General features: G+C 37.0%; 2 protein-coding genes across 3 annotated transcripts; both read left to right on the top strand.

Annotated features, from left to right (window-relative positions):
• The first annotated feature begins 5,366 nt into the window (after positions 1 to 5,366).
• Positions 5,367 to 21,923, top strand: LOC125213496. Of its 2 annotated transcripts, none has more exons than XM_048114078.1 (27): positions 5,367 to 5,507; positions 5,625 to 5,873; positions 6,147 to 6,206; positions 6,313 to 6,405; positions 8,262 to 8,490; positions 8,943 to 9,049; positions 9,146 to 9,205; positions 9,952 to 10,052; positions 11,031 to 11,125; positions 11,952 to 11,972; positions 12,071 to 12,166; positions 12,271 to 12,391; positions 12,542 to 12,721; positions 12,859 to 13,055; positions 14,565 to 14,833; positions 15,249 to 15,350; positions 15,424 to 15,600; positions 15,687 to 15,875; positions 17,065 to 17,306; positions 17,380 to 17,526; positions 18,216 to 18,456; positions 19,330 to 19,458; positions 19,531 to 19,656; positions 20,325 to 20,375; positions 20,454 to 20,636; positions 20,775 to 20,834; positions 21,441 to 21,923. In XM_048114078.1, exons 1-27 carry the CDS (start codon positions 5,502 to 5,504, stop codon positions 21,513 to 21,515), a joined length of 3,606 nt encoding a protein of 1,201 aa, XP_047970035.1. In that variant the 5' UTR covers positions 5,367 to 5,501; the 3' UTR covers positions 21,516 to 21,923. The 2 variants fall into 2 exon arrangements, with proteins under 2 accessions (XP_047970035.1, XP_047970034.1); XM_048114077.1 differs by having other exon boundaries at positions 20,322 to 20,375.
• Positions 21,924 to 22,933: 1,010 nt separating this feature from the next.
• On the top strand, positions 22,934 to 23,700 carry LOC125216680. The gene is made up of 2 exons (XM_048118438.1): positions 22,934 to 23,235; positions 23,438 to 23,700. Exons 1-2 carry the CDS (start codon positions 23,013 to 23,015, stop codon positions 23,626 to 23,628), a joined length of 414 nt encoding a protein of 137 aa, XP_047974395.1. The 5' UTR covers positions 22,934 to 23,012; the 3' UTR covers positions 23,629 to 23,700.
• The last annotated feature ends 273 nt before the right edge of the window (positions 23,701 to 23,973 follow it).

The following is a 23,973-nucleotide window of genomic DNA, read 5'->3' as shown; positions in this document are numbered from 1 at the left end:
CAGCGGACGAACATTTCCCACCATTCGCGCTCGCTTTTCAATGCCTCTGCGCTCGGTCCCAACCAGCTCCAGCTATCACCTCGCTCTGTCCAGAAGACGGAGAAGCGCTGGAAACTAAATAAGCAGCATCCGGGGCGGACGAGTAGATCGTCATTCCTGGAAAATTAAGCAGCGAGTTGTGCCATCGATGAAGCTAAATCAAAAGGAAAAATCGAATTGAGAGGAAAGAGGGTGCCTGAAGAATTCGCATATACATGTTACTATTTAGTTAATTTCGGGTTTGCATATAAATTGATTGAGTTTCGGTCATCTGCAAGGAAATTGAATTGGCCAGGAAGTTGACGACATGGGCTCGAGACGGGCGGCGGATGGTGGTAGAGGTCGACGGTTTTGGTGGAATCGGAGGGAATGGGCTTCGTGAACTGGGTTTGTTGTATTTTCGAATTGAGGCAATGGATTATGTAGAAAGTGTTCAATCTCAACATTACTCAACAACCAACAACAAACTTGAAGAAGAGAAGAAACAAAACTGAGATAAAAGGAGAGAATTTTTATTTCTGAATCACTCGATTAAGTTTGTACAATCAGACCCTAATCCCTATTTATACAATGCGTAAAACTCAGATGAACGCGCCGGTGATGAAGATTGAAGAGAAAGAAAATAAATATTTTAGATTTAATATACTCCGTATTTAGTGATAATTAATCAATTTATTGTTTATTTTAATTTGATGGGTGGCGATTTTAAAAGATTTCCATTCGTTCCATAATAATAAAGTCATTTCCCTTTTTAGTAAAAGTCAACACATTTTTACTCTCTTACTTTATTCTCTCTACATCTCTCTGTCTTTTTCATTTTCATCTTTTCTCTCTTTTTACTTAACTCACCTAACACAATTTTTTTTAATCTTCGTGCCAAAAGAATTGCCTCCATTACTATAGAATGGAGGGAGTAATTTTTTATTTTTTGTATAATTGGTGAGATTAGTATAATACTCCCTTTGTCCGACAAAAGATGTTACACTTTTTTTTAGTTTGTCCCACAAAATATATCACATTTCCCCTTTTGAAATTTTTTTTTTCTCACATGAATATAAAAATTATATTTTCTCTCTCCGTTTAACACACAAAATAAAACCTCCTAAAATCTCGTGCCGTCCCACAAGTGTGAAAATCTTTTGTGGAACAGAGGGAGTAGTACTAATAAAAAGTTAGTACTCAGATGACCCCATTTCTTGGGCGGCACGTGATTTTATGCAGTTATATTTTGTGTGTTAAGAGGAGAGAGTAAAGTAAGAAAGAGGGAATAAAGTAGAGATAAAGGTGTTTCCATTTTAAGTAATGGGTCATCTTGATTGGGACAAACAAAAAAGGAAAGTGAGTCATCTTCAATGAGACGGAAGGAGTATTATAATAAAGTTTACCAATATTTATGAAGGGGTAACTGCTTTTAAAGTCACCAACTTTCCATGAATTCCGCTTTTTCCCACGAACTTTAAAAAGTTTATTGTCGGTTGCCATTTTCCCATGTCAAGTTTTCCAGTCTGATTCAAACTGCTCGTTTCCTATTAAGACAATGTCCAAATTCTTTTATCTTACTATTGTTATCTTCGTCTTTGAAATACCTTCGCGTGGGTACCTTGTACGCCTCGATCGGAACTCGGGTGAAGAAGTTATGGCCATTTGATGAAGGTTGCGACCTTTGTGTGACCTTGTACTATCATAATGGTCATAACTTCTTCATCCGAGTTCCGATTGAGGCGTACAAGATATCCACGTGAAGCCATTTCAAAGACAAAGATAACGATAGTAAGATAAAAGAATTTGGACATTGTTTTAATAGGAAACAAACAGTTTGAATCAGACTGAAAAACTTGACATGGGAAAATGGCAACCGACAATAAAGTTCGTGACATTACACGAACTTTTTAAAGTTCGTGGGAAAAACCGGAATTCATGGAAAGTTGGTGACTCTAAAAGCAGTTACCCCTATTTATGAATTACGGAGTAGGATTCTTTTTGCATTTTGTTAGTCCGAAATGGTTTTTAGTTTTTATATATATTTCTTTTGCTTAATTTTAATAATGGTGTGTATGATCTTTATTTTTCTTTGAAAAGTTATTATCCTTTATATGCTGTCATATTTGGTGTCTCGATCTTGAGCAATGTGCAATGACGAACCTAGGTGGGGTCGAGTGGGGTCGACCGACCCCACGGTCGTCCGCTGAGAGCTGCCGGAAACTCCATTGATGGACCTCCGAGATCCGGCGCAACTCCACCTTCGACCCCACGGAGCTCCGTCTTGACGCCAAGCTACAGACATCCACCGCAATTCTTCACCCTTTGCCGGAAATAAAACGGGTAGAGTCGTAGAGTATAACACTTGAAAGAATAGATGAGAGAGATTGAGAGGAAGATGGAGGCCTCAGCGGCAACGCCAGTGGGAAGAATAGATGGAGAAGAAGACTTAGTATGAAATGGGCGAAATAATTGGGCCTACTCCTCTCTCTTAATGTGATAAAGTTTAAATAGTTATAGATAATTAAAAGTAATTATATTTTATTTAAATATTTTATTAATGATAATTTTCATTACATTCTTCTTTTATTTATTTTTTTTTTAAATTTTATAAATATTTAAATATTTAAATATAACTTAAAAAACAAAGATTTAAGTAAGAAAATAAAATATTTATTTTAAACATTTTTAAAATAATTATTTATTATTATATTCTATTGTGTTCGATCCCACGAGTTTCAATTCATGGGTCCGTCATTGTTTCTTGTATATAGGTGAAGAAAACGCATGGGAGAATCATTTAACTCACAACGGGGTGAAATCAAATTGGAGGAGAGGGGGATGAAGAGATTCAGAAGATGTAGTTGAGGCATGGTGACATGTTGATGAGGAAATTTGTGCAATCACTGGATGGGCCGTTCCCACGCCAAACAAATGGGCCATGTAATAATAAAGTGACGTTAATTAGTTTTTAATAAAGTGACGTTAATTAGTTTTCGGAAAATTAAGTGAGCCGTGTACAAGAGGTGAATACAGTCTCAATATATTGTACATAGACTAGACCAATATGATAACAATGATTTAAATATGACTTTTGTTTCTTTTGAGGCTAAAAAGATATGTTCAACAAATAATATTACAAGTCTACGTTATATTTTTAAATTTTGTAAATTCAATTTGTTTCGAGGTAATTGTATATTTTAGATTTGAAAAATTGACAATTTTTTTATTTTAAATTGCAGGTGAAACTCATGTGAGTACACATTATAATGCATCTAGCGTTTGGATTAATTATAATTCGGAGTACAAATTTAAAGTTCGGTTGAAAAATGAATTTGCATATAATTATCCGCACACCGTGAATAAAATTTGCAATATACACATTGTTAATAATTATGGTCCCAGTTTAGAAGTGCAATTTAGTTAGGGTACGAGTTTTAAGAAATTATTGGAGTGTGTAATAATTGAAGTGAGATAGTGGTTATTGGAATGTGTAATAATTGAAGTGAGGTAGTGGAAAGTGGAACCCTTTTGACTTTTGACTTTTTGTATGTTTATGATTTTGTTTTGTTTTATTTTTATAAAAGTAATTGCATTTGAGTGTAAATTTCATCAACAATGAGGTTAAATTTTATATCCAAATCCGATAAATTCTAAATGAGACTCTTAAACTGGGACGGAGGAAGTAGTAGTTTATATAGGTGGTGTTCGGTTTCCTAGATAAAATAATACCAAGATACAAACTAGGATTGAGATGCCCAATCGTGCCCCGTGCACGTGCTCCCCATCGGGCATCCGGGCCCTTCGGCGTCGCATCGGGCCTCCAGGCCCGGTGCCTTAACGGGCCTTGGCCCGGAATCGTGCCCCGTGCATGTGCTTCCCGTCGGGCCTCCGGGCCCTTTGGCGTCCATCGGGCCTCCGGGCACGGTGCCTTAACGGGCCTTGGCCCGAAATCATGCCTCGTGCATGTGCTTCACGTCGGGCCTCCGGGCCCTTCAGAGATCTTTGGAACAACTCTCCGTGCATGGGGTTTCGAGCCTCCAGGCCCACCGTAGAACATGCCGAAAAGGGGTACCAATCTCTGGGATTCTCCAACGTGTAAGGGCACGTGGTGGTACGGGACCACCATAGAACTTGCCGGAGGAGAGTCTTGGGGAGTGTGCGTGTGTGTGTGTCCCGCGATAGTCGAAACATGGCTCCCAAAAAATCCTACGACACGGGCTCCTTAGTGGGCCAGTACCGATTAGGGTTTCTGGAGTAAGGGGCCCCTTAGGGGGTGGGCCTGTGCGACTATAAATATTGTTTACCCATACTTTAGTTTAAAGGAGCACCATTGACTCAATGGTGATAGGCTCTGCCTAGAATCCTTATCCGTCCACGAGGTCACGTGTTCGATTCTCAATGGAGCCAACTCTGTGGAATTAATTTCCATGGAGGTGCTGCTGCCTTAGCGTCCATGCGCTTGGGTGTGTTGCTCGCCAGCCCTCGGGTCCGCGTCTCTCGCCGGCCTTCGGGCCCGCGTCTCTCATGTTGCATCCCTTCTTCGGGCCTCGGCCGGGAATCATGCCCCGTGCACGTGCTCCCCGTCGGGCCTCCGGGCCCTTCGGCGTCGCATCGGGCCTCCGGGCCTGGTGCCTTAACGGGCCTTGGCCCGGATTCATGCCTTCGTGCATGGGTTTTCGGGCCTCCGGGCCCATCATAGAACATGCCGGAGGAGAGTCTTGGGGAGTGTGCGTGTGTGTGTCCCGCGATAGTCGAAACATGGCTCCCAAAAAAATCCTACGACACGGGCTCCTTAGTGGGCCTATACCGATTAGGATTTCTGGAGTAAGGGGCCCCTTAGGGGGTGAGCCTGTGCGACTATAAATATTGTTTACCCATACTTTAGTTTTGCCCGCAGGGGTTTAGCGCAGTTGGTTCCGGGGGAGCAGATATTGCCTCCTCTCTAACGGGCCGCTGTGTACCCTGATTGAACCCCCTCACAAACTGTCGGGCCGGGGTGTGGGGGCGGCCAGGGTGACCGCATCACCTTTTGCTACAAGGATTGAGTTGTGGAATTATTTTAGCCCTAAGGGATTAGCCATGACTAATCAACCCATGATTATCCATCTAAAATTGAATTCTGAGATTGAATCTCATGAACCAAACATATTATATATTTAATACGAGACACACTAATGCAAACTGAACACTCCCATAGTGTACAATCTTATCAGAGATTATTGAAATGACCCTTATGACTTTTTAAATTTCTACATTTGATAGTACTATATTAATTTGAAATATTATAGAGATACAATGTTCTGCAGGTAAGACACTATTATGTCATTTTGATTAAATTTTTTTAAAAATGAAAAAAGTCCTTTCAATTTTAATTTCAGATTTGTTGCCATATTTTAACTCTAAAAGTTGAAAAAAGAAAGCTCCGATCACTACACAAACAAGTCGACCGCTTCTTCCTGCTATTTCGCCGAGATTTGTCCATGGCGGTTGGTCTCAAAGATCTCCTTTCCCTTTTTCCTCGCTCAATTATCTACTTCCAAATTTAGATTTGCCGTTCCAATTTTCACCAATCCTGTTTAATTGTTCGTTTTCAATTTTTGCAGGAGTCATCGGGTACCACGCTCATGGATCTCATAACCTCGGACGGTTCCTCGTCGAAGCCCACACCTGCGGCGTCGACCACGGCGCCGCCGCCAATTGATTCCGCGGCCTCAGTTGGCCCGCCGGTGGTGGCGGAACGGAAGTCGAAGAAGGGGACTCTGATGCAGATCCAGAGTGATACCATCTCTGCTGCCAAGGCTGCTTTCAATCCAGTTCGCGCCAATATTATGCCCCAAAGGCAAAAGAAGAAGGTCTTGATTTTTAATTTTTGTATTTCCACCCCACTTGATTTTGAGATATGTTGTGATATGAGATTGGATTTGATTCGCCTGAGCTCTTTTTTTCATGAATCGTAAACAGCTTAGTGATCTACCTTGAATTATAACTGCATTACTCAATTTCTCTCCATGATGAATTTGAACTCTGCTATGATCATATGAAATTGCATAAGCTGTTACATAGTCGTTGTTTTTTCATAATGGTACAACTTTTTAGGTGCTGATGCTTTTATCTGGTTGTAACAGCCAGTGTCTTATGCCCAACTTGCAAGGAGTATTCACGAGCTAGCAGCCTCGTCAGATCAAGTATTATTATTTTGTTTGCTTTTATTCTCTATATATTTATGCTAGGCCTTGATGGTGTTAGATAAGTTCATCTCTTGATTTCCATGTTCTTGGTGTATATTTGTAGAAAAGCTCACAGAGGCAATTGGTGCACCATGTATTTCCAAAGCTTGCTGTCTACAACTCTGTGGACCCGTCTTTGGCACCGTCACTTTTAATGGTACGATTTTTCTATAAGAACCAGATGCTTGTGTGGAGAAAAACCTAGAGCTTAGTGTTTGCTATTTGATTAGACTTTGCTATCAAGTTGAGCTTCCCAAAGTTCCTTTACCAAGTTAGTTAGTTTGTTGTGTAAGAATTTTACTTTGATCTTGTGCTATGATATGGTATCACAAAATTAGTTTCTATCGCATACACCTAGATAATTAACTACTGAAGAGTACATCCACTAACACTGAACAAACCATCATAACTAGACAAGAAGAGATCTAACTAAGACAAGCAACAACCATAAAAATGGTAATGAACTTGAATAATGTGAATATAGCTGATTTATATTAACAATGAATCCTTCTCAAATACAGCGCCCTACTAACCAAAATGAAATGAGGAAACTGGCTTTTAAACCTATATGATAATTGTAACCCAAAGTTATTAAAGGCAATGTAGAAATCAGCTAGAAGAGCAGGCGCTGTGGGAACAGAAGCTTATCAGTGGTTACCGATGGGAATTTGTAGATGCTCAGGAAATGCGGATGATGGTGCTGGTTGAAGCAATCTCACAGGGGATGATGTTTAAGTTGCTTGGTAGTGGTATAATAGTAAGAGTTTGATGAGTCACGAGAGGGGTGTGCCTCTTGAGTCTGATCCAAAGTTTCCATTATAATCAACTGTGTTATATAGTAGTTATTTTAATTTTAACCATTAAATCTCTTTACTTTTAAGGATGTATTCATCATGCCCTGAAATGCTTTACTGATTCCATTTTACTAACTGTTTGAACAAAGAGATAAACCCATGTGTTTATGCAGAAATTGTAAGCAAAATAAAATTCACAAGATCTGCTATCAGTGGGAAAAATATCAGTAATTCCCTAGAAAAATATCAATAAAATTGACATGATTTGCTGTTGTAGTGATGAAAAGAATGGAGCTTTTTAAGCTCAAGAAGCAAAAACAAGAGCAATTGAAACTTAAATTTGTGGTTATAACAAATGCTTTACTTACTCCCTCCATACCCAAAAATAATCTCCTTTTGCCATTTTAGTCTGTCCCACAAAATTAGTCCACTTTCTATTTTTGGAAACCTTTTCACCACACATTACACTAGTAATAAGGCGGGTCCCACTGACCACTAACACTACTTCAAGTACTTTTCTCTTTTCCTCTCGTACATTACCAATTTCCCATTAAAACCGGTGCCGTCCCAAAAGTCCCTACTTTTAGGAGATGGAGGGAGCATTATTTTGTGTATGAACTAAAATTCTCTTTTTGTTAGTCATCCAGTGCATTTTTCATGATGTTGACTGCATATCCATAGTTTTCTGGTACTGTGTTTGTTTCCCTAAGCAATATTTGAAAATGACAGTATGCAAATAAGGAAACTGGGGTACAACTTATGATCCTTTAGTGTTTTCATCTGTTTTTCAGTCAACGGAAAGGGGTAGTCAGGTTCTAAGATCAAACTGAAAGTTTCATTCAATGTTGCTTGTCTAAAGGGATTTACGATGGTTGGTTTATGTTTAAAAGATTCGAATATCCAAAATTTCTTGGATGGGTGTCCACTGTCCAAGTGAAATAAAATAATAAGATAAGAATGGTCTTAATGGTCCCAATCAATAACACTATTAGAAAAGAAGCTAAAGATTTAGCTCTAAACATTCTTGTTATACATTCGAGCATTCATCTATGTCATGAGTCAAGAGTCTTCCAGAATAAACCATGGCCATACGTTTATGTTGTGATGTGATGCACTTTACTCAGTATTCAAGTTACTTTCACTAAGTTTCTTAAACTGGTCAATCTTTGTTTTCTATGAATGAGAAGTGACTTATCCTTTTGTTTATTCCAAACTCTAGCTTGACCAGCAGTGTGAAGATAAGACTGTACTGCGGTATGTTTATTACTACCTGGCAAGAATTCTATCAGATTCTGGTTCACAAGGTTTAAGCCCTGGTGGTGGGATACCTACACCAAATTGGGATGCTCTGGCTGACATTGATGCAGTTGGTGGTGTGACGAGAGCTGATGTTGTTCCCCGCGTAGTTGAGCGATTAACTTCTGAAGCTTTAAATGAAGAAGTTGAATGTGAGTAATGACACTTTCTCACATATTTTAACAACTCATTATCTATCTCGTTTATACTTACCTTTTCTTGAATTTGTTTTTTGTCTATTGATAGTGAAAAAATATTACAAGTTAAATTATAAATAGAGTTTAGGGTCAAGGTTTAAATTCTTTACAGGTTTGGATTTTTGGAGTACATTTCTGAATGAGAATTCCCTTTGGTCTGGTCTTCTGGGACCTCTAGCTTGCATAGGGTTGGGGGTGGATGTAAATTTTTTTTATTTATGAATTGAATTTTTTAATCTTCAAGTTTCACATGATCTTAAAGGTTCTTGTGTGTGTTAGTTGTAATTCACCAATTTGTGAAAAAATGCTGTCTAAATGTAGCTATTCTTGTTTCTGAAATCTCAAACAAAGTTCTGTAATATCTTAAACTGAAGATCTGCTATTTATTTCTTTAATTTCTCTTGTAGTTCATCCACGTAGGCTGCAAGCGCTGAAGGCTCTTACTTATGCTCCTTCAAGCAACTCAGAAATCCTATCCAAGTTGTATGAAATTGTGTTCAGCATTCTAGAAAAGGTTTGTTTAGTTATAACTTTCTACCTATCTCTTAAATGAAAAAAGAGAACTGTACAACTAACTCTGAATACTCAAATAGAAGTTTTTGATTGCCAGGTTGGTGAACCTCAGAAGCGAAAGAAGGGAATTTTCGGATTAAAGGGAGGTGATAAGGAGGTAATGAGAATGTTTCTCTTGACGTCTTCTCCTGCTTGGTGCACCTTCTGATTATGCCTTAGACGTATCTTTAGTGTTACATCCGTCGCTGAGGCTGGGATACTGTTTTGTCATCTTAGGGCTGCATGAATTTGACTTCTAGTTGCCTCGGACTATTAATTTACATCCATTTGGCTACCAATCATAGGGCTAATCTCCATCTTTTACTGTGATATACTTGGATATTCTTAATTTGAGTTATTATATGCATCCAAACCAGTCATAACTTATTGTCTCTGCCTCAGCTGTATGCAATGTTAAATTATAGATATATTTCTGCCTTGAAAGATGGTAAAAATGAACTAATAAATGACTTTTTAAGGATATTTCATACTCCTACACCCTACGTTGTTGTTCAATGTTAGTTGTAATTATATTATTATCATTTTTATCATCTATCCACCAGGATGTCACTAGCTGGTTATAAGAATTCACTAGTCCTTAAGGTTTTTAGTTTAATTGTTTTATGGATTTCCTAAACTTTTAGTGCATCCATTCCATCCTTTGCATTAGTTGTTCCATTTTTTATTAAATGTATGTTTAGTTTAAGGAACTTTGGGTGGTTTATCACTGGATCTTAAACTTCATCTTTATCAGCGGCTTGCATCTCACCAAAACTAATGTATTAAGCTTTTCTGTGTTTTTGGGACTGTTTTAACTAAGTACATTAACCACTCTCATCGTTCTTTTGGATGGCAATTCATCAGTCGGTCATCCGAAGCAATCTACAATATGCAGCCATAAGTGCTTTGAGAAGACTCCCTCTGGATCCAGGAAATCCTGCATTTCTTCACCGTGCTGTACAAGGGTTAGCTTACTGTCTTTCATTGATGCTTTACATACTGAGGATGTCTAGAGTTCAATGGTCTTTAGTACTAGTCTGGTAGATTTGGTTGGTTCTATATTTAATCTTAATCCTGAATCCCTGATTCAGGTTAATGAAACTATCTTCCATCTTCAGTATCTATGTTGTATCTGTTTTGTATTATAATTTTCTATATTAAAGGTTGAGTACGAGACACCTTTTTGGACCCTCTTAGCCTTTTAATACACCCTCCATCCCAATAAATATGAATCATTTGGAATCCGGTAAGAGATTTTATGCAGTGTTATTTTGTGAGTTAATGAAGAGAGAGGAAAGTAAGAGAGAGGAAAAAGTAGAGATAGTGTTGTTTCTATTTTAGGAAATGTTTCATTTTTAATGGGACAACCCAAAAAGGAAAACGTTTCATTTCTAATGGGACAGAAGGAGTATTTTGTAACTTATAAATGCACTCGTAGTACTCTCTAAGATATGTGTTAGTTGCTGCATCCAATTACTTTATTTATATTACCAAGTTCTTTCTGACATGTTACATCCTGTGGATGTAATTGTTTTGTATTTGAAGTTAGATTTTCTACTAATTTGGTTTATATCTCTGCAACTTTATTTGAAGGGTTTAGATGGTAAACTGTAAATAAAAGATTTGGAAGTGAGGACTGAGGGGAGCCCTTTGTGAATTTGTACAAGGCTCAAGGGGTAGAAGATGGTCTTTTATGCTGCTAAACTCATAAATATTTTATTTTGAACTTTTTAAAGCTAATTGGCCCTTTGAACCACAAGAAATATTCCAATTATAACATGATGGTTGTTGTGCTCATCTATCAACCATATCTAGTGATTGTGTTTGGATCTTACAGCTTTTACATTTAGGTCTTTCAGAACACGGTGTCATATTATAATCATTCTATGCCACTAGTATTCATTTTTATATCATCTAAGACCCTAATTTGAATGACATTGCAGTGTTTTGTTCTCTGATCCAGTAGCAGTCAGACATTCCTTGGAAATTCTATCTGAATTAGCTTCGAAAGATCCTTACGCAGTTGCAATGGCATTAGGTAATGTAACACTTTGAAGTTATTCACAGTTTTGTTTCAAATTTTGTTCGTAGACATGGATATCAAATGGTGTTTACTAGGTGATAAGATATTCATGCGAGGGCATTTTGCACGTACCCGTAGTAGAACTCATTGTTTCGTATGTATTAGAGTTTCTCAATATGCATATTTTTTCTGCTAACTGCTCTCTTGTTCTTCTAATTCTTAAGAATTGTATGAAATACTGCAAGAGCCCATTTCACAGAATATATTATGTAAGCAAAACCATTTGAAACTGAATGCTGGATAAAACCCATGTCAAATTGTCAACGCACTTTTATTTTTTCTTAAGGATTCTGAAGGCCTCCAAATGCTCTGCTATTTATGGGGTCATAGATTCTAAGTTCAAAAGCAAATATTTTCCTCTTCCAGCATATATTGTTCCTCTTTCAGCATATGCGGTGACTGGGGAGATATTTCCAATATCTATTAAGAGAAAGCAAAAGACGACTTACTTCCAAACCGACTTCTTAAATTATATCTAATGAATTAGGGAAAGCCCTGTGGCATGATGGCCTCTTAGGTTTTCAAAGCTTGGGGTGTTGACCATGAGTTGTGAAATTAGAATTATGGAGATAAAGGGCTGCTTTTTTAACCAAGATAAATTTGAGAGGGATAATTGTGTCAAGTTCTTAACACAACTGCCAGCACAAAAATGTGGATGAAACTTTTGATATCTTATTGCCAGCTGTAGACCTACCTTTGTTGCTAGGATGATATTGTATTCATGAATTTGAATTCAAGATTTCAAATTATCTCTAATTTTCATATTTTGTGGTATTTGCAGGAAAGCATGTCCAACCTGGGGGTATGACTGATGTTTAAAAGCTTCTGTTCCCTTAGATTGTGTGAAAATCATCCTTGAATTCTTTTACCATTATCTTCATCAGAGTTTCTATAAATCAGGGGCTTTGCAGGATGTACTTCATTTGCATGACGTTCTTGCTAGAGTTGCACTTGCTAAGTTGTGTCATACGGTGGCCAGAGCTCGAGTTCTGGATGGTACATGTTTTTGAAAATATCTAAATTTTACCTTCACACTGCAGTTTTAATCCTGAACTGTAATCTTGGATAATATTGAGATGAAATAAAATTTGTGAGTGCAGAACGTCCAGACATCAAGTCTCAGTTTAATTCTGTACTCTACCAACTTCTCTTGGATCCCAGTGAAAGAGTTTGTTTTGAGGCTATACTTTGTATCCTGGGTAAATTTGATAACTCAGAAAGGTACCCATGAGTACAATTGCAGTTTTTGAGTATTTGTCTTCCATTTTTTTTTTTGAACTTCTAATGAGTGACTTTTGTACATATAGCTGATACATGCATATTTCTTAGTTTCCCTCGATGTAGTTAAATTCCTTTAAAAAATCAATACAGGACTGAAGAAAGAGCTGCCGGATGGTATCGATTAAGTAGAGAAATTCTCAAACTTCCAGATACACCTTCTATGAGAGACTCGACTTCTGATGAAAAAGATGCTGCTCCATCGAAGGCCACCAAAGATAAATCTGCAAAGACTAGGCGTCCTCAACCACTGATCAAACTTGTCATGCGGAGGTCATAGTCCTCTTTTTTATTCTATTTGGCATTTACTTGCTCAATGTGGCAATGTGTCTACATAATTTTTTCTTATTCATCATTATATATCTATGTCTGATTCAAACATTAGATGGTGCTTTTGCTTTTATTTACAGATTGGAAAGTTCTTTCCGGAGTTTCTCTCGGCCTGTATTGCATGCAGCAAGCAGAGTTGTCCAGGAAATGGGAAAAAGTCGTGCTGCTGCTTTCGCATTAGGGCTGCAGGATATAGATGAAGGAGCAGAAGTTAATACTTTCTCTGACAACAATGACTCATATGATCCAGATATAAATCCAACTGCACCATCTGAAGGTAGTTCATGTATTACCTGCATTTCCCGGTTATAATGTCCATCATGTCTTCTCAAAATTATTCGAGCTGGTTATCATAGCCATAGGATGAAACAGTAAAATAAGAAATGGTGATGAGTTCTTTCGGTTATGTTTGGGTAAGCAAGGATTATTTAAACCCAGATGTTTATGCCTTAAACTGGTCCTCTACCTTCTCAGGAACATGTGGTATTTATTTTCAAACTATAATGGATATGTATGTCTTGATGAATTTATGATGTAATTGTATCCCAGATGAGTGTCCGTAGATATTTCCATTTCTGCTTTCCGACTTTTTTAGCATTTGTTCTTTTTCCATATGGTGAATTAAGTTGTATGCAGTAGGTTCATAAGTATGTATAGTTTGTTTATAGATAGAAATGCATAGGGTTCCATTCTAAAACCAATTGGTGATATAGTGGTTTCATTTCTCTCTTACACACCGATGTGGGATATTGTTATAGTTATTTTTGTTTCATTTGATAACATGTTTAATAAAATTAAACTTCATAGTTTCGGCTCTTGAATACTGTGAAAGAGGTTACTCCACTTTGGTTTATTGCTTACTGATTTTAAATCTGGTGGTGTGCAAAGAAGATAATCATTCTGTGGAGAGGGTTTGGCAAATGCATTCTTCATTATTGTGAGATAATATACTGTTTGTTTATGATCGAGTGTCTCAACAATTGCATGTCTTATGGGTCGGGGGTTATTGAATGAGCTAAGGGGATGACTGCTCATTAGGTCTAAGGATGTTGCATTATGTTGAGACGTTGAAGGAAATGGTTCAGAAGGTGCCACAGAGGAAGTGGTGGTTCTGAGTTATCTACAAATAATAATTTATAGGAAATAAAGTGCGGATATTAGTATAATTATACCCTTCTCTCTCATTGGTCAGTCTAGAGTTCATATTACTCCCACAGAAAATTAAGTAGAAACCAAGTTAATTCTTTGTTGAACATTGAATGGTCCTCACATCAAATAGTTGTTGTTCCATGACGTCGGTCTGCTTTTTAAAGAACTGCCCTACTTTCCTGATTGGAATCTGCTACACTTCAAATGTATTGAATAACTTATTTATTCAGTTCTAAGCATCAGTCATTTTAGAGACACTATGAAAGTTATGCGTGGATTCTTGTGTGTATACATACATATATATATAGGGGTGCGTTATATTGCTAACTATTTAAATTGCTAACTATGCTAACTCATCAATATAGTGTATTAAAAATGTCAATACGGTTACATCAAAATGTCAACACATAATATCAGCACATTATATTGAAGTTCAACAAAATTATGTGTTGACATTTTTAATACACTGCGTTGATGAGTTAGCAAGTTAGCAACTTAAGAAAGTTAGCAATTGATCACACCCCATATATATATAAATTCAGCCTTTTCTACTCTTTATGGCCAGATTACTTTGCCTTATGACTTCCAATCTGCCCTGGTAAAAGATTCTGTTTTTCTATTCTGCTATTGCTGCTAGGTCGCAAAGCTCCCTCAGTTTCTAATGGGATTGGTTCGAAGGATACAATTGCAAGTTTGTTGGCTTCACTAATGGAGGTCGTGCGAACAACTGTTGCGTGTGAATGTGTTTATGTGCGTGCAATGGTGATTAAAGCTCTGATATGGATGCAAAGTCCATATGAATCTTTTGATGAACTGGAATCTATAATCGCTTCTGAGCTCTCAGATCCGTCTTGGCCAGCAACTTTGTTAAACGATATATTGCTCACATTGCATGCTCGTTTTAAGGTACTAAAGATGGAAGGAGGCTATATTTAATCTTTCTAGACATTTTCCTCTCTTTCATTTGGGTCTATGAATTTTGATCCCCCCTTCCCAAAACAAAACAGTGAAACATACACACTTTGATCTTAAATTCTTATGTGTGGGGAAAAGTTTGATTTTTTAGATTATACATTATTTTCACTTTTTAAGTGGCTATAGTTAATAAGTTTCATATATTTCATCTCTCAGTTGAGAAATTAGTGCAACTTATCTGTTGACTCTTGCCTCCCAAAAAATAGATTGCTGATCTTGATTATGTACAGTTACCCGTGTTCTGCATGATGGAAAGCTTTTAAACATTCTCAACTTAAGCTTATTTTTTATCTTTCAAGCATATGTGATGTGTTACATTTTCCACCTCCGTATTTGTGTTTTTCAGGCCACACCAGATATGGCAGTCACCCTTCTTGAAATTGCTAGAATATTTGCGACTAAAGTTCCAGGGAAGATAGATGCTGATGTTCTTCAGCTACTTTGGAAAGTATGTTTAGGTGATCCAGTCAGATTTCGTATTGCTCTATTTTCACATCTTTGCTAACAGTATATGTTTCTAGACTTGTCTTGTTGGAGCTGGAGCGGATGGAAAACACACAGCCCTAGAAGCTGTCACAATAGTTCTCGACTTACCACCCCCTCAGCCTGGCTCAGTTTCGGGAATTACCTCAATTGATAGAGTATCTGCCTCGGATCCTAAGTCCGCACTTGCTTTGCAAAGATTAGTTCAAGCAGCAGTGAGTTATATATACTCATTTTGCATATTTATGTTTCCCAATTGGCAGTTTTATCATATGCTAAGGTACATTTCAATCATACCTAGGTTTGGTTCCTTGGTGAAAATGCAAATTACGCTGCCTCTGAATATGCTTGGGAGTCAGCAACCCCACCTGGTACAGCATTGATGATGCTGGATGCAGATAAAATGGTTGCTGCTGCAAGCTCCCGTAATCCGACACTAGCTGGCGCTCTAACTCGCCTTCAAAGGTGTGCTTTCAGTGGCAGCTGGGAGGTTTGTATCGCGTTCCTTGCTTTCCTCCATGTCCTAATTCAACTTGAAAAACTGGTCGATATTTGAAGTTTGAACACATTTTTTGCAAGATCTTGTACTTTTGGTTTACGTATTTTGGAGCTAGATACAGATTGTTACGCTAGGATGCACTGATTGCTATTTGATGAGATTTTATAATTATAGCCCTATATTATGGTGATAGAATGATCTGGCTGTCTTCTTTATGTGAGAATAAATGCCCAGCTTAAATGATCTGGTTGTCTTCTTTCCCACCTTCCAGCCTCCATGTGCTTGAATAAGTGGGATGCAGGTATTGCTATCAGATCCACCTTCAAAAGCCCTTGGAAATGCATTTCTATAGTGTACTCAGAGTCCAATTAGTTAGGTCCTTGTTAGGGGTGTCAATAAAGAGAGGGTTTGGAAAGATGTATCTCCCTCAAATTTGTATCTTTCACTTTATCGTATATCTTTTTGGCTTCACAAACCTATTGCTTCTTTTGTTTGGTTGACTGCAAATGTTTTCAATTCTTTTTTTTTTTTGTAAGTAAAATTTCATGTCTGTCATCATATTGAAATACATGAATTGCAAAAGTTGAATTCTCGTTGAGGGAGTAGGAGGATGCTTGGCTTCTTGAGAATGAATGGGATGTTAGAAGGTAGATTTGGATTCATCTCTAATATTTTCTTGTAATTCCCCTTTCAAGCCCTTTCCTTCTGATACCTTCCTTTCAGTTTCTGTAAATTTAATTGGACATTACAGAAAGCTGACTTGTGTTTCTTTTGCCCTAAGTTTGTGTGCCTTCTGCACGAATGGATCTGAAGTCTCTACTATCTTAAGTAGATGATTTCTTCATACAGTTTGTGATGTAAATTCTAAAAAAAGTTTGGTGCAGTCTCAATTGATCTCCCTTCTGCCTTTGCTAATTTAGGAGGTCTCAGCAAAAGGATTGAAGTTTTTTCAGGGATTATTGTTTCAGCTTTGTGCTACTATTTTTTTTGTCTTGAAAAGCATCAGTGAGTTTTTAGGGTGAACAGGAAAGTTTGGAGCATTTATAAAACGATGATATCCATTTTTGGGTCGATTTGTCCTTTCCACCACATTTTATTTGTTAATAGAAGTTTTAATCTTCGGCATGGAAAAATCTCCAAAAAGGGAATGCTAACATGGGTTTCTGGGCGTGCACGGCAGATTCGCATTGTTGCTGCTCAGGCTCTTACAACTATGGCAATCAGATCTGGTGAGCCTTATAGGCTCCAGATCTATGAATTTTTGCATACTTTGGCTCAGGGTGGTGTGCAATCTCAGTTTTCGGACATGCATTCTAGTAATGGTGAAGATCAGGGAGCAAGTGGTACGGGCCTTGGATCTTTAATAAGTCCCATGCTTAAAGTCCTTGATGAAATGTATAGTGCGCAAGATGAACTCATAAAGTAAGGAATACTTTATCTGAGTTTTAACTGTCTTAATGTGTTTCTTAATTTATTTTTGCCCTTGAATGTTCAGGGAGATGCGCAATCATGACAATGCAAAGAAAGAATGGACGGATGAGGAACTTAAGAAGCTGTATGAGACTCATGAGAGGTTGCTAGATCTTGTCTCACTTTTTTGCTATGTTCCAAGAGCAAAATATCTCCCTTTAGGCCCAACAAGGTACTTTTTTCCCATCTGATTTACCTCTTATTGGTTTTTAATGGTCACCTGAATGGCAATACTTATGGAGACTTCAATTCCAGAAAAGAGGGGTTATATAGAACTAACAACCAAATAATAGGGGAACTCCAGAAGAATAATTTTAATAACCAAAACGAAATACTCCCTCCGTCCCTAGACAACATTTGAAATGGAATGGGTTTTAATACACAATTGGTAAAGTAAGCGAGAGTTAGAAAGAAAAAAGTGATTGAAGTATAGTTAGTGGAGACTGGGGAGAGAAAAAAGTTTCCTTAAATAGAATTGAGACATCCCAAAATGGCAAATGTAGTCTATTTTAAGGGACGGAGGGAGTAACAACTAATAAGCAATCGGAAGAGTCTCTTCTGCCCAAGCTCAGTGCTGTTCTAATCAAGAAAACAAAACCTAGACGGTTCTTTTTAAGGGGTATTGTATATAACAAGGGTTGATTTTTAGAGCTGTCTTTAGTTTGCAAAGTTATATTGAGTATATGCAATTTCATTGTAGTTAGTAATTTCTTGGACAATGTATGACCAAGGGAAAACATAGACCATTGTCCTTGAGAATAATTAACTGTTTTCCTGGTCATTGCTGATGTTGATAACAAAAACTCAGTTACTAGAATCAATCTAACTGTTTATTTTATTTATTTTGATATTATGAAACAGTGCTAAGCTCATTGATATCTATCGCACTCGGCACAATATAAGTGCGTCAACGGGCCTCAATGACCCTGCTGTTGCCACGGGGATTTCTGATCTTATTTATGAAACTTCCAAGACAAGGGTTCCTGATCTTATCTATGAAACGGTCAAAACAAAGTCAGCTTTGCCAGATGCACTTGATGATGACCTTGTTAATTTTTGGGCTGCAAATCTTGCTGATGATGGGGCACCTGCTATGAACAGGGTAAGAATCAATGAGCATGTCCAAGAATTAATGTTTATTATTTCCAAAAAAAAAAATATTGGGATAAATAATTTTTTTCTCTTTGGCTGCAACAAGTGAAGTAATTGGGCACTACCTCATTTGTTGTTGCCCTTTGTTAATGTGTTTACTTTTATCTACAAATATGATTCTTAAGATGAGGATTTAGGATAGCCACATAATTAATGGGAAATATGTTTGGGCAGTTAATGATTTGGCATGATTTATGCCATAGCCATATCCAGTTAAGGATTCAATCCTGTCTCATTTTGTTAGCTTAGATGCAAATGCAAAAAGGGTAAATCATTGTGTTAGATTATCGTACCAACCCTCCGTTGGTTACTAAGGCTAGACAGGAAAGGACGAATGTTCGAGGATAAATAAGAAACTTTAGAGGAGGCGTGGGGATAGCCGGGTAGGTAGTGTTGCTCGGTGTGTTTCAAATCACAAATAATATCAGTTTTTCTTTGTATTTTTGGTTTGTTATAAGATATTGCCAGTTGGTATGTCAGTATTTTTTGAGGGTTACTCATCCCTTTCTGATGAATTACTCTTTCCGATTTTTTAAATCAGACTTTTTGTTTCTTCTTAGCACCCCTGCACATTTTCATGTTGTATTGAAGGGTTTAACATTATTTTAAGCCATTATAGGAAATTGTAGTTGATTATCTTAATATGTCATGCTACTACTCTGATGTTGTTAAGGAAAGTGTTAAGTAGATGCTGGGAAAATTATCAATTTAGTTAATATTCTTATTGAATCATGCTTTCTCTGCCTCTTTGATGGATTGTTGTAATTTTCTTGTTTTTTTGACCTGAGACTGAGAGATTCACTTTATACATGCTGTGTTTCAGGTCAATGAATTTCTTGCTGGTGCTGGTACAGATGCCCCTGATGTAGAAGAAGAGAACATAATTTCCAGACCTTCTATGAGTTACGATGATATGTGGGCTAAGACTCTATTGGAAACGACAGAAACGGGGGTTAGAATCTCTCCTGGTCCTTTGATATCTATCTCCTCTGTAGACAACTTATTAAATATGTGTGATCTGCAGGAATATGATGCAAGATCATCTGGTTCTTCATCCCCAGAGTCAGTAGGATCTGTTGAAACATCCATATCCTCCCACTTTGGAGGAATGAATTATCCATCATTATTCAGCTCAAAAGCATCTACTAAGGTATGTCACATTTTCATCAACTTCTGTTTATCACCATCTCATAGCTGATTTTGGCCTAAATAAGTTGGTGCATGTCCTTGAATGATATTTTAGGCTTTCTTGGAAGATATATTTATCGAATGAGTAGTTTTTGTCAGACATCAGATCAACCCCAAGTCCCCAACCAAGTTATATTCACAATATACTCAAATCTACAAATTGGACCGTATAACTTGTCAATATAGTCTGCTCATACCAGTAGTATAAATATCATAGTTCTAGATGTTCCTTCAACTGAATCCAACCAATGTTGTTAATTAGCGGATATGGCGGCACCATGGCGCTATGGCGTGGCGTTCGGTGGTGGAAAGTGGAAACAGCATCTCCACGTCGGTTTTTAGTGTGTTTTTGTGGCGGGTGCCACGGGCATGGCGCCATAACGTTGATTTTGATTTTTTACCTCTGTTTTTGAATTTTGACTATTCAGCCCATTAACTAGAGACCGGCCAATTAACCCTAATAGACCGACCCAATTAACCCATGCCCGGCCCAATTTTAAATTAAAAACTCCAACTGGCATAGACTATCTTTACTTGGCCAAAAATTTGTTAATTTAATTTCACCTTGTTTACCAGCCAAAGTGGTTATATACATAATACAGTAATAAACAATTTTGAGTTGCTAAGCAGGAAAAGCCAGGTGCAAGTAGATATGGTGCATATGAAAGTCCTGGTTCCCCGGTTAGATACCTAAACTTCCTTCTTTCCCACATTATAATTGTTAAATAAAAAAGCTAGCCTGATATATAAGTTTTGCAGATAAGAGAAGAACCTCCACCTTATTCATCACCTGATCATCGAAGATATGAGTCATTTGAGAATCCCTTAGCTGGGTCTGGGTCTGGATCTGGGTCACAAAGTTTTAGTGATGGACGACCATCTTCAGGGAATCCACAATTCGGGACAGCACTTTATGACTTCACAGCTGGTGGTGACGACGAGGTGAGTTAAATTAACATTTCAGCTGCCCACTTGCAGAAGCTAAGTCGTGCTTCATATGGATTAAAACTGCTTGAATGTTACTGCTGTAGTTCTCACATCATCACATGTGTATATTCTCATGCTTTCTGATACCTGCAGCTAAGCATTACAGCTGGTGAAGATTTAGAGATAGAGGATGAAGTAGATGGCTGGTATTCTGTAAGTACAATGCACTTTAATATGCATCGCTATAATTACTATAGTTACTTTATTATTAATGTCACTGTGTTTCATAAGTTACTTCCTGAAAGTTGCGAGCATGATGATCACACAACTTATGGGAAATGGCTTCTCTTGTCTATATCAAGATTTTGCATTTGACTACTAAATCCTTCTCATCCTTTCTTTCATGGGTGCTGGTTAAATCTGCGGTTAATGGTTTTATTTCTTTCCATTTCATCAAGAGCGCTTATAGATGGTTACTGTATCATATATTAATGTGCAGGCTAACCACACAATGCGCAATCTAAAAACCCTAGTTCGTGACTCTGTTAATAACATAACCAGTGCCTTCTACAGGAGCAAAACTAGTTTTCGTCTTTATTATCTCCTAGTCATGCCATACAAATAAAATTTTTACTGATGTCCAATGGTGTAACTAATTAGGATACCAAGAAAATTTGATTGTTGAAATTCGAAAATCTTTGAATATCAACTAAGAATTCTAAGTTAGCGGAATTATTTTTTCACTATTGGCTGCTTGTACACATGATTCTTGATTTTGAGCAGCTAGTGTAGTTTGCTAACTCCAAAGTTGCTGAGCAGGTCAAGAAGAAACGTCCAGGGAGAGACGGGAAACTGGCCGGGCTGGTTCCTGTGCTGTACGTCACTCCATCTTGATGCTAGCAAAGAATTCTTTCTTGTAGTCGGTAAATAAGAGTATATGGCATGGGTAGAGGATAGGAAACCACATGTAGTTTGCGATATTGTGTGCGTATCCACTTTGTGATCAGATGAGTATCAGCCTGCAGATTGTTTCGAGAATTCTACATTTACTGCTTCAGGCTGCGAATCATGTTGTTTAATCCGATCCTTTCCTGTATTGGTTGAGAAGATAACTTGTGGGAAGGGCTGATTTGTAGATGAGGGATTAGTATACCGACTTTCTTTCATCCTCCCCGTTTGTAGTTGAAGGGTGGTTAATTTGCAAGTCCATGTTGTTTGTTACCTTATGGTTGTTTGTATGTGATGTATGAGCATGATGATATTTATTGGAGATAAAATACTAGGTACTTCCATTTTTGCAAATTGCTTGTTTTGTTCATAAATTTCGGGCAGAACTGGAGAGCCACTTAAAATTGAATTTACATAATTTTGTTTGCAGTCTCAATGAGAGAGTCTCAATGAGAGAGTAAAGTAAGAAAGATGAAAAAGTAGAGATAGAGTTTCTTCGATTTTAGAAAATATTTATTTTTAATGGGACTATTTAAAAAAGAAAAAGGTTCATTATTAATGGGATAGAGGGGGTAGGAAACAACACTTCAGATTGCTCCTAGCAGTAGAGGGTAGAAGAAACAATTGGGCTACATAGGAAAGTACTTCTAAAGTACTTCTTCTGTTCCATATTAATAGAGTTATTTTTCTATTTATGGAAATTCCAAGTTAATTGAGTCATTTCTATTTTTAGCAAAAAGTAATTTCCCTTTTTTACTTTATTATCACTTACTTTTTTCACCGATCATTTAACACACTATTCTTAAACTCTGTGCAGAAAAGAAATGTCTCTATTAATAAGGAACGAATGGAGTAACTTTCTTGCTGCTAAATAATACTCTTCCTGTCTCATAAAAATAAATAAGAACATTTTTCATTACAGGATGTCCCATAAAAATATTCACTTCTGTTTTTATTAACTTCTTTCCCTCTAATAAAGTGGGCCTCGTTCTCCACTAGCAATATTATTATTACTTTTTCTTTCTATCTTTTTATTATTTTACTAATTATGCATTAATTTATGTGGGATTCTAAATGTTCTTATTTTTTTGGGGCTGATAGTTCTTAAAAAAAAATAAAATAGATTTATAATATACGGATTTTTCCCCCATCACTTTTAATTTTGTTTTTTAAAGAGTCTCACTGGTTTCTCTTTTTTTTCCTCCACTAATAGATGAGGTCTTTTTATTTCCCACAAAATTCTCTCTTTTTGCGGCCCAATATGATTTTATCTTTGACTTATTAAGCCCAATGGAGGTGGATAAATTTTTAAAACCAAAAAAATCAATAAAAAATACCTATCTCCAAATCCATAAAAAAATACTCCCTCAATTTACACACACACACACACAACAACAAAACTGATAAGGCGTCTATCTATCTATCTGATATCCTGAAGCAGAGATGCTTATTCATTATAGCTCTCCTTTTCTGCACAATCATCCTTTAATCTCCAAATCCATAAAAAGATCAGATTTTACCATAAAGAAAGGTATAAGAATTAATGGTGCGGAAAAGGAGTCTGAATTTGAGACGGATGAAGATAAGGCCCGCGAAGCTTTGAGGAAGCTTGATGAACAGCTTCAATCTCTCTCTACCAAACAACCTACCACCCCTAAGATTAGAGGTTACTTTTCTTACCATTTTTATTTATCATAAAAAAAGTGATAAATGGTAATGCTTTCTATTACTACTATAAATCTAATACATGTACGTGTAATCAAATTCCAAGCTTAAATCAGGTTTTATTTCACTTAATTGTTGCAGATTTTGAATACATGTTATGTTTATATTTGTGAATTGAACTAATTTTTGTGGACATAGCTCAGCTGTGGACATGAGCCGGTCGCCGAGTTTCGAGGGAATAGAAGAGAATTCAGAAATATCAGGATCATTTTGGGCATATGCTGTTTCATTTCTATTTGTTTTTACTATTGTCTATAATGTAGTTTTTGCCACAATTATAAAGCCATCTATAGATGGAGAAGAGCCCATCCAATCTACAGAGATCATCGAATGATGTAAATAACATTTATTAGTGAGTTTCTCCTTCTTGTTTATTAAGTAATTGAATACATGAATATTATTTGAATGTAGGTATATAATTCATAGGGATATGATCATAACATAACCCATATTTATGGTGATAACCTAATAATCCTCATTTTATGGACGAAAAATATCATTTTATGGAATAAAAGCATCATTTTATGCATGCTGAAAAAATATCATTTTATCGTGTATAAATATCATATTTAGTAAAAATGATACTTTTGACACATAAAATGATAGGGTTATTAGGTTATCATATAAATATGAGTTATGATATGATCGCACCCCATAATTCATATAACTAACACTAATT

The sequence above is a fragment of the Salvia hispanica genome, chromosome 3, assembly GCF_023119035.1.
Source record: "Salvia hispanica cultivar TCC Black 2014 chromosome 3, UniMelb_Shisp_WGS_1.0, whole genome shotgun sequence".
Classification (NCBI taxonomy): domain Eukaryota; kingdom Viridiplantae; phylum Streptophyta; class Magnoliopsida; order Lamiales; family Lamiaceae; genus Salvia; species Salvia hispanica.
The sequence above is the reverse complement of the archived record's forward strand: the minus strand, read 5'-3'. Positions and strand labels throughout refer to the sequence as shown.

Coding starts and splice junctions, on each gene's coding strand:
- LOC125213496 (XM_048114077.1), top strand. Junction 12,392..12,541: donor AAATTTGATAACTCAGAAAG/GTACCCATGAGT, acceptor AAATCAATACAG/GACTGAAGAAAGAGCTGCCG. Junction 20,637..20,774: donor CAGCTGGTGGTGACGACGAG/GTGAGTTAAATT, acceptor TGATACCTGCAG/CTAAGCATTACAGCTGGTGA.
- LOC125216680 (XM_048118438.1), top strand. CDS start 23,013: ATGCTTATTCATTATAGCTCTCCTTTTCTGCACAATCATCCTTTAATC. Junction 23,236..23,437: donor TACCACCCCTAAGATTAGAG/GTTACTTTTCTT, acceptor GACATAGCTCAG/CTGTGGACATGAGCCGGTCG.